Source organism: Pteropus alecto, unplaced genomic scaffold (assembly GCF_000325575.1).
Source record: "Pteropus alecto unplaced genomic scaffold, ASM32557v1 scaffold669, whole genome shotgun sequence".
Lineage (NCBI taxonomy): Eukaryota > Metazoa > Chordata > Mammalia > Chiroptera > Pteropodidae > Pteropus > Pteropus alecto.
In genome coordinates, this window is record NW_006442554.1 from 457,940 (window position 1) to 467,308 (window position 9,369).

A 9,369-nucleotide genomic window follows, 5' to 3' on the forward strand; every position below is an offset into this window, starting at 1 on the left:
CCTGCACCTCTGGTTCAGGAATTCTTCCACTGCTCTTGCAGATGGAAGAAGCCTGCCCTCTCTGGATTCTCCCTCACTTTTATCTTTCTCCCCGTTCCCCTCCTCCTCCTCTAAAGTTAGGCTACCTGAGATCTTCAATCCATCAGATTTCAGAAATGGGAAGAGGTAGGCAACCTCGATTCTAGGCTTTAATGTGCAAGAGTTTCTAATTACTCCCTTGGAAATAGCTTTAAACACCAGGGACAGTTTTGAATTGTTCCTTTTTTTCTGGAGAGCAAGTCCTGGAGAATGAGGAGTGATCCAGTGGGATTCTAGTTTGAACTGGAATCCAGTTCCATTTTCTTACTCCCATTGTATGGATGAGGAAACTAAGGCTCTGAGGTGAGGCATCTTGCCCAGGTTCCAGAGCAGATCTATCTGATTATTAAGTCTTTGTCTCTTCCATTGCCATTGGCCAGGACTTGGTTTGCACTGGAAACTGGGAAGAACCAAATTCTAATATTGAGAGGGGGATCTTGCACCTAAGGATCCTGGGTGAGTTGTTATATGCATGGAGCATGGGGAAGTCTGACCATCCAGTACTCTCTTGATCTAGTATTGTGTTGATTGAATGGTTTTTAAAAAATAAATAAGTGAATGAATAAATAACTCCCATTCATTCACCACACCCAGCTTCATGTCAAGCTTTTTCCCACATCAGGGCCTTTGCACTAACTGTTCCCTCTGTCTGGAATGCCCTTCCCCCAAATATTCACCTAGTTGACTCCTCTTTCTTTAGGTCCAGCATAACTGTCACCTCCTCCAAGCAGCTTTCCCTGAATACTGTATCTGAATGTAATTTCCTCTCAGCACAAAGCACTTATGATCTATAACTATCTTTTGTTTCTCTTTGATTCCTTCCTTCTTGTCTATCTCCCCCGCCCCACAATGTCTGCCCCTAGAATGTTGGCCCCACCAGAGAAAGAATTTTTGTCAATTTTTTTCCACTGCTTTATCCCCAATTTCTAAAATAGTGCCTGACAATAAATGTTTATGGAAAGAAAGGCAAACGGAAACAAAGGCTAAATGACTGAGAGAACAAATGAATGGATTGTATATGTGTAAGGCTAAATAAATGAAATGAAATATATGAATAAAAGGGACTTTGTGGGAAAAGGACCCCAAATTCCCACATTTGCAATACAGACAAACAGATTTAGAGAAACAAAATGACAGTTATTTTATTTTTGTTTAAAAATCTTTGAGTGAGGAGAACTGAGAAATTTGTATAAAAAGGGCCCTGGCTATTGCTAGGGTGAGTGTGGGGGTCAGTCAGAGATAATATCATTAGCGGTTGGTGGGGAAGAAATGGACCTTGGGGGCCTGGAAGCCAAAAGAGGAAAGCAGGGAGCAGTGGCTGCCAAGGGGAGGGAGCACTGAATAGGTGGGGATGGTGGTGACTCAGTCATCCCACTCATCATCCTCATCGTCATCTCCAGCCTGGTCCTCCCCTTCATCTGGAGGGAGACAAAAAGAGTGGAACTCAGGATGGGTAGGAGGGTTAAAAAGCCTGGGGAAAGAGGGTTCCTAGGGCCTGAGAGTTCAGGACTCAGGGCCCTGGGGGGCTGAGGTCTCTTACTAGGAAATCAGATCTGGGGCCTATGCGTTGGATGAGAGAGAGTTAGGGTTTCTGTTTGGGACAAGATAGGGATTATAGTTGGGGTCTGGGTTCTAGTTGGAGTTGAAGTTAATTTTGTCAAAAATGTGTGGTTCTTTAGTATTTTATTGTCACAAAAAGGGTTAATGTTAACGGGTTTGTCATTTAATGGAGTGAATTTAAATATTATTAGCAAAGGGACTAAATTACAATATTATTGTTTCATACTGGGTTAATGTTGATATTGTTGACACATAATGACGTTAATGATAATATCATTGTCAGAAGATGAGGTTCATTATAATGTCATATAATGGATCCATGTTAATCTTGTGGACATAGTCTGGGTTAATGTTAATATTATCATCAAAGTTGGAGTTAATCATATTATTGTCACATAATAATTATTGTCACACATATTAGCCTCACATAATTGTCATATGATGACAATACTGTTGACACACTAGGGGATTCATGTTAACATCATTGCAAAAAGATTGGGTTAGTTATATAATATGACATAATGAGTTACTGTTAATCTGTTGACACATGGAATTTGGGTTAACATTACTGTCAAAGATGGGGTTCTTTACAATATTATCATCACATAGTAGGCTAATGTTAACACTACTGAACGAATGGGATTAATGTTAATAATGTGGACATAGGATATATCTTGATATTAATGTTAATATTATTGTCAAAGATAATTATATTATTGTTATGTAATGACATTAGCATTGTCTAAAAGGAAATTGATACAAGATTTACGTTAATACTATCATCAACAGATAGGGCTAATGTTACTATTGATGGAGACTGTTGGGGTTGTTTTCAGGCCAACACTAGCCCTGGGAAGCAGGGTCACTGTCCTGGCAGGATAGGTTCCAGAGAGGGCAGCCTGCAGGTAGCAGGGGAGGGTGGGCTCTCACCTGAGGAGTGGATGGCTTTGCTTCGCTTCTGCATCACGTGCATCAGGGCTCCTACCAGCCCTTCTGAGCTCTGAGGTGGTGGCTGCAGTGCAGAGCTCTCAGAGGACCCAGGGGTCTGTAGCAAGCAGAGTCCAACACAGAGGGTTCAGGGCCTTCTCCCTGCCCCTTCCCACACCACCCACACCCTCCAGTCCCTTTCAAGGCTCCAAGCCCACCTCTTCCCACCAACCTTCCAACCCTATAACTGAACCCCAAAAGCCTTGAACTCCCATCAGTCATAGCCCTGGACCCCCAATATTCCGACTTGAACAGTGCTCTCCAGAGTCCCAGACCCCCAGTCCTTCATCCTGCTGGTCCTCACCTTGTTCAGCTGAATTCCCTGCCGGATTTGATCCAAAAGTGCCCCCCGACCCCCACCAGGGGCCAGGCCCCCCACAGGCCCCAGAGAAGGGGGGGGTGGGGGAAGGACTGGCCCATCCCCAGAGCTGGGTGGTGGTGGTGGTGGCGGTGGTGGTGGCGGCGGCAGGGGCAGACCCCCAGCTCCTGGGGGCGGAGGGGGTGGTGGTCCAGAACGTCCTGTGGCTGGAGGAGGTGGTGGTGGAGGGCCCCCTCGGCCTGGGGGTGGGGGGCCCCGGGGAGTTGGTGGGGGCAGAGCACCTCCCAAAGGTACAGGGGGCAGTGGACCAGAACGACCCTTGTTACTCCCCATAGTAGGGGGCCGGGGGGGCTGGTTCCCTCCTCGAGATGGCGGTGGAGGTGGTGGAAGTGGCTCTGAGGGGGGAAAATAACACATAGCCATTATTATAGTTTCCTTCCAAGCCTCAGTTTTGCTCATTTGTAAAATGGGTACCCAACTGACCAACTCCCAAATCAAGCAGTAGAGGGGTTTCCATGAGGACTGACTGCAGTGTATCTCTCAAAATCAGCTACCAAGGTTGGAGAAGAAGTGGGTGTCCAGAAGGGGGGACTCACCATGGCGCCTCATCTCCTGCCGCACAGCTTCCAGCCCACCCTGGTCCTCAATGAAGTCATAGATAAGTTTAGAGGTCTCAGCATCAGTGAGCTGGGCCTCACTGATTCCTGCCCTAGAGAACAGGCTCCGCAGATCTGGGTCCAGGTTGTTTACCTGCCCAGGAGGAAAAAGTCCAGGAAAGGGGTGGGCAAATAAGGTGGGGAGGGAAGGGGCACAGATTATCACTGAGTCCACCCCAGAGAAGGAACCGAGATGGGTGTGGGAAGGGTGGGTTCTGGGGATAGGTCTGATTGGTAGATTATGAAAGGGTAGGTGGGAGTTGAGTGGGGTCCAGGGGACTTTAGAGTTACTCACGTCAAATCCATTCTGGGGGTCCCACCCCACGTGGCTCACATGTCTAGGGAAGGTGAGTAGACCCCAGTGAAGCTCCATTGCCCTTCATTCCCTACCTTCCTAGTGAAGCCTTCCTGCCCTCTCCTGCCCAGAGGGACTCTGGAGGGGCCAGAATTAATTAATGAGCCATGAGTGAATGAATGAGTGAATGAGTGAGAGCAGTAATTATGGAATTAGAAGGGCTCCATAGCTTGTGGACCCATCTGTCCATCCATCCACCCATTCATTTGTCCACCTAGCCATTCACATTCACGTCAGACCACTGATGTATTGTACATTTGTCTTTCCACTCATCTGCCCCTGCACATCTATTTACACATTTGTCCATCAATCTGTCCTCACACACATTTGTCTATCCACCCATCCATCTGCCTATGTGCCCACCTTTCCATCCATCCACTCACTTGTCTCCATTCAACCACGTACTTCTGTCCATTTATCCACTGAAGTGTCCATTCATCCACATATCTGGCACCTACTTATCCCCATCTATCTTGTCTTGAACCAATCAGCCTATATATCCATCTCACCCATCCTTCTACCCACCCACTTCCTATTTACCCATCCACCCATCCATCCAGCCACCTATTCATTTATTCTTCAACCCACCTATTCATTTCATTCATTCATCCATCTATCCATCTACCCACCCATCTATTCATCCACCAACCCACCCAGGGTAGAACTAGGGTGAAGCAAGTGAGGTGCCTAGGGTGTAAAACTTAAGAAGGCACTCACTCTCAGAGTCGTGAATTGCATTTACATTACCCTGAGACTGACTGTCTCCATAAATTTTGCAACCTTGATACTTCTCTTGCCTCTCCCTAGTCCTGGCCTTGCACTCACCCATCCACTCGTTCACTCACCCACTCATCCATCCATCTGTCCATTCCTCCATCTACTCAGCTCTCCTCCTGTCCACCTGTTCATCTGCCCCCCTCCTAGGGATCTGTGGGCCCACTCGGGAGAGGTTCTCACTTGAATCCACTGGGCGCACCAATATCAGCCTTGCTGATCTTTTTCTTTCCTGAGCGTTTCTTATCAGCTGGGCCAGGCCCAGGTGCCGGGAGCCCACGATATCGTGAACTTGTGATGTCCGGGTTCTGAATGTCTACTGTTACCAGCCCCAGGGACAGTGGGCCAGCTGCTGGACCTGTGGGGAAAATAGGGTGACTAGACTATTGACTCACTTATCTACCAATCAAAGCATAAGGGCAAGAGATAGAAAGACTTTGAGAAAACTGTGTGTGTGTTTTAAGATCAGAGAGGAAGTGGGTGAGGGATCCAAAGAGAGTTTATAGAGAAATGGGTAAGTGGGTCCCACAAACCATTCATACATTCACTGATTCCTTTATTTGTTCATTCACTCATGCTTATCACTTAAGTATTGACTCAGTTATTCACTGGCTCATTCACTAATTTGTTAAATTATTCATTCACTCATTCACTCATTCATTCATTCAATCATTGCTTTCTTCACTGATTGAAATTTTGTCACTGTTCAGTTCAATCACTCACTCAATCATTAATTTACTCAATCATCTAACCATTCATCCACTTATCCATATACCAATTCACCTATGCATCTATACACTCACCTATACATCTATATATCTATTTATATTTTGATCTTTCCATCAATTCATCCTCCCACTCAACCATCTATCCACCACTAATCCATCCACCTACACATCTACCCACCCATTCACCCACTTATCTCTGCACCCATCAAATTACTCATCCATCTACCCATTCCCCACCCATCTGTCCATCCACTCACCCACCTGTCCACGAAGGGGCACAGAAGAATCAGTACTCACCTCCTTGGTCTCCACCTGGGGGTGGGGGCAAAGGTGGGAGCCCTCCTCTTCTTTCTGGGAAGATGGAATGGATAGGGAGCTATCACAACCCTGCCACAGGTTCTTAGGCTAGCCTCTTATTACCCCTACTTGCACTAGAGCAGAGGTCCCCAATCCCCAGGCTGTGGACCCATACCAGTCCATGGCCTGATAGGAACTGGACCTCACAGCAGGAGGTGAGTGGCGGGTGAGCAAGCAAAGCTTCATCTGTATTTGCAGCTACTCCCCAGTGCTAGCATCACTGCCTCAGCTCCACCTCAGATTATCAGGCATTAGATTCCCATAGGAGCACCAATCTCTAGTGCCAAAAAGGTTGGGGACCACTGCTCTAGAAGACTCACCTTCACTGGCTGGTGCTGGTGGTGGGGGTAGCTGGCGTCTGTCTGTGGAGAGACAGGTAGACTGGGAACCAGAACCATGAGAGAGGCTTTTCCAGCTCCCCACTCACACTCACCTCTGCCCAATCTACATTCCTCTCCTGAGGTCTCCTCACCTCCACTTTGCCTCTGATTCCTTTTCTGTATCTTCTCCTGCACCAGGGCCCGGAAGGCCCGGGCTTCACCCTCGTCGGCAAAGTTCAGCCCCGCTTGGCAGTCCTGCACACACCTTGGGGTCAAAAGCCTTCCAGACCTTGCACACCTCTCCCATCTCCTCCCCCAACCCCAACTGAGGCCCAGGAGTTGGGAGGTCACTTACATCTCCAGCAAAGGTGTGGAAGAAGGGGGTGGGAGTGGAGTAGACCAGCTGTGAGTACAGCTCCTGTTCCCAGAGCAGCCGGCCTGCCTGGAAAGGTGGAGAACACACTGGCACTGAAGCATGCCCCGGGTGGCAAACCTCTGTTATCTGGGCAGGGAGCACGGTGTCCAAATTTGAAGCCCCAAGATCTGATTTGGAGATTTCCAACTCAACATCAGAGAGCTGGGGGTCTAGGAATTAGATGTGGAGAGTTGGGCTGTACTATGGGAGTTAGACACTGCAGTGAAAGCTTTGGATTTGGGATTTAGGGCCTTAGATGTGAGACTTGGGGAATCGAATTTGAGGAGTCTGGACTCTAGTTATAGGAAACTGAGCCCATTCTAGACTCCATCCCACATACCCCTTATGGAAGCCTTCATTTGGGCAGGCAGGACTCCAGTATTGGGAGTCGGGGTTGACATTTGAGGTTCAGGCATAGGGACTTGGGAGTTTGGGGAGAAGGGTTCAGACAAGGTATGTGCAAGTTTAGGTTTGTGAAGTAGAGTTATGGTTTAGGAATTTGGTCAGTATTCGATGGTCCTGGGATCTTGATGTGGTTATGCTGGGTTCATCTTTATGGGTTTAGAAGGATGAATTTGGGGTATGTGCCTGGGGAGTTCAGGTTGGGGGTTTGTGGAAAAGATTCAGGAATTCTGGAGTCCATTCTGTGGGTTTAAAAGGACAGATTTGGAGTTCAAGACACGATGGCATATTCAGGTTTGGGGTTTGTGGAACAGATTTATGACTTAAGAGCTAGGCAAACATCTGGAGTTTAGGAGTTTTGATAGGGGATTTCTGGTACCCAAATGTTGAGTTTAGAGAAGATTTAAGGTTCAGGTAAAAATATAGTGCTCTTTTTTTTTGGAGTTTGTAGAACAGATTAGACTTAGAAGGTATACTAATATGTGGCAGGTTATAGATCTCGACATGCAGACTCTGGGGTCAGTCATCACAGACTTAAAAAGGCAAACCAGAGTTTGACATCTGGATGACATCTTTGGTTCTGGGGCCCAGGGGTTCACTGATCTGTCCAAGGGTTTGGGACTATGGACACAGATTTTGGTTTGCGGGTTGAAAACTAGTTGGCATGTCCAGTGAGGGTGGGGATCACCTGAAGGCCATAAAGGCGGATGAAGTAGGACTTCTGGGGGTTATCTTTCACGAAACACACAGCCCCACAATGCTCCTTGGTCCACCGCTCGGCTCCAGGGGGCAGCGCCAGGTACAGCTGAACAACCGCAGTGGCCAGCGTCTGGGAGGGGAGAGTGGGGTTCAGTGGATCTGGTCAGGGGCAACCAGAGAATCTGGGAGGCAGACCTGGTCCTTCCTTGCCCATGGCTGTCATGGCCCTAAAGGAAGAGCCACAACCAGAGAGAAAGTAAATAGACCTAGAGATCTTCCTAAGATTGGTGAATGGGGGTAAATGAGTTCTAGGAAAGGAGATGATGGAGAGAGAAAAGAGGAGAGGAAGAGGGGAAGAACGAGAAGGGAAGAATGGGAAAGATGAAGGGAAGGAAAGGAGGGGAGGAGGAGGAAGGGGAAGATGAAGAGAGGAAGAGGAGGAAAGGGAGAAAGACAGGGAGGGCCAGGAGATCCCCAGCTCACCCAACATTTCCGTCCAAGCATCTCGAAGAGTCGCTGGTTCTCATGGTCTTGGAGAAGAGTGGAAGGTATGTTCTGCTGAAAAAAATGCCGCGGCCCAGGCCTGCCTCCCACAGGGCCCCCACTCATGGTGCCTCCTGCCCTGTCCTCGCTTGCTAGGCTCTGAGTGCAGGGTAAAAAGAGGAACTTGCAGTGAGCAGGGGAACAGGAAGTGCAAAAAACCACAAGGGAAACAAGTCCTCCAGGGGCCCCTCGGTGGGCCTGGCCTCCTCCTCACTAGGACAAGCTTGGACCCTCTGCCCTTAGACTGAGGCCCTCCTCCATTTGACTGGTTAGACCCATCTGTTGAATGAGCTCATGTCTTCCTCCTTCTTTCTTTCTCTTTGGGTTCCATCTCCCTCTGACTGGATCAGCTCCTCCTCCCTCTGATTGGCTAACAGCAAGAGCTAGGCCACTTTGGCACTTCTGCAGGGCAAGCTGCGGTGGTGGGAAACAGTCATGGGGCTGGGCGGCCTCCTTCCTCCCCAAAGCACCCCGTTAGCCTGGGCCTAAGGTCCAAGGCCCCTAGTGCTGAAGAATTACTGTGCTAAAACTTTTTCTTTTAATTACACAGTGAGCACCTGGGATCCCACCCCTCTCCTGAGACCTCAACAACCCAGCTCACTTCCCCAACTCTTACCCCGGCCTCCCCACAGCTCCCAAATTACTTTCTGTTTATCATTCCCTTTTTTGAAGAGAGGAACTTTATAGTATATACGAATGCCTAAACAACATCTTGTTTCATTTTCGTTGCTTTTGAACTTTCAAAGTATGCAATATTCAGAGACTTGCTTTTACCTCACTTAACATTCATGTAGCACTGAATATGTGTGCCAGGCACTGTTCTGTCCACTTTGTAAATACTGGCTCATTTAAATCCTCATAACAGCCTGCAGGACACACACTGTTACTGTGTCCATTTGACAGAGAGAAATGAGGGGCTTTCCCAGTAGCTCCCAGCTAGCAAGTGGGAGAGCCTGGATTGCGTGCCAGGCAGGCTGGGTCCAGAGGGCACACTTTTCATCTCTATGCTTCATGCCTTCTGTTACCAAGATTTGTATTTGCCTGTAGTAGTTGTTCATCTTTACTGCTGTATAGTATTCTATTGAGCGACTTTACAACTTGTTTATTCATATTCTCCTATTAACAGATATTTGGAGTGTTTCTGGCTTTTGCCATTGGGAGCAATGCTGCTGTGTT

General features: G+C 48.0%; 1 protein-coding gene across 2 annotated transcripts; it reads right to left on the bottom strand.

Annotated features, from left to right (window-relative positions):
• Positions 1-1,228: 1,228 nt before the first annotated feature.
• Positions 1,229-8,309, bottom strand: WAS (Wiskott-Aldrich syndrome). Of its 2 annotated transcripts, XM_006922754.1 has the most exons (12): positions 8,134-8,309; positions 7,640-7,780; positions 6,490-6,576; positions 6,287-6,389; positions 6,135-6,176; positions 5,755-5,808; positions 4,913-5,087; positions 3,896-3,938; positions 3,541-3,694; positions 2,930-3,339; positions 2,569-2,683; positions 1,229-1,496 (listed from the first exon to the last, which is right to left on the bottom strand). In XM_006922754.1, the coding sequence occupies exons 1-12, from the start codon at positions 8,257-8,259 to the stop codon at positions 1,441-1,443; spliced, it is 1,506 nt and encodes a 501-aa protein (XP_006922816.1). In that variant the 5' UTR covers positions 8,260-8,309; the 3' UTR covers positions 1,229-1,440. The 2 variants fall into 2 exon arrangements, with proteins under 2 accessions (XP_006922816.1, XP_006922815.1); XM_006922753.1 differs by having other exon boundaries at positions 3,541-3,938; positions 8,134-8,207.
• Positions 8,310-9,369: the final 1,060 nt, after the last annotated feature.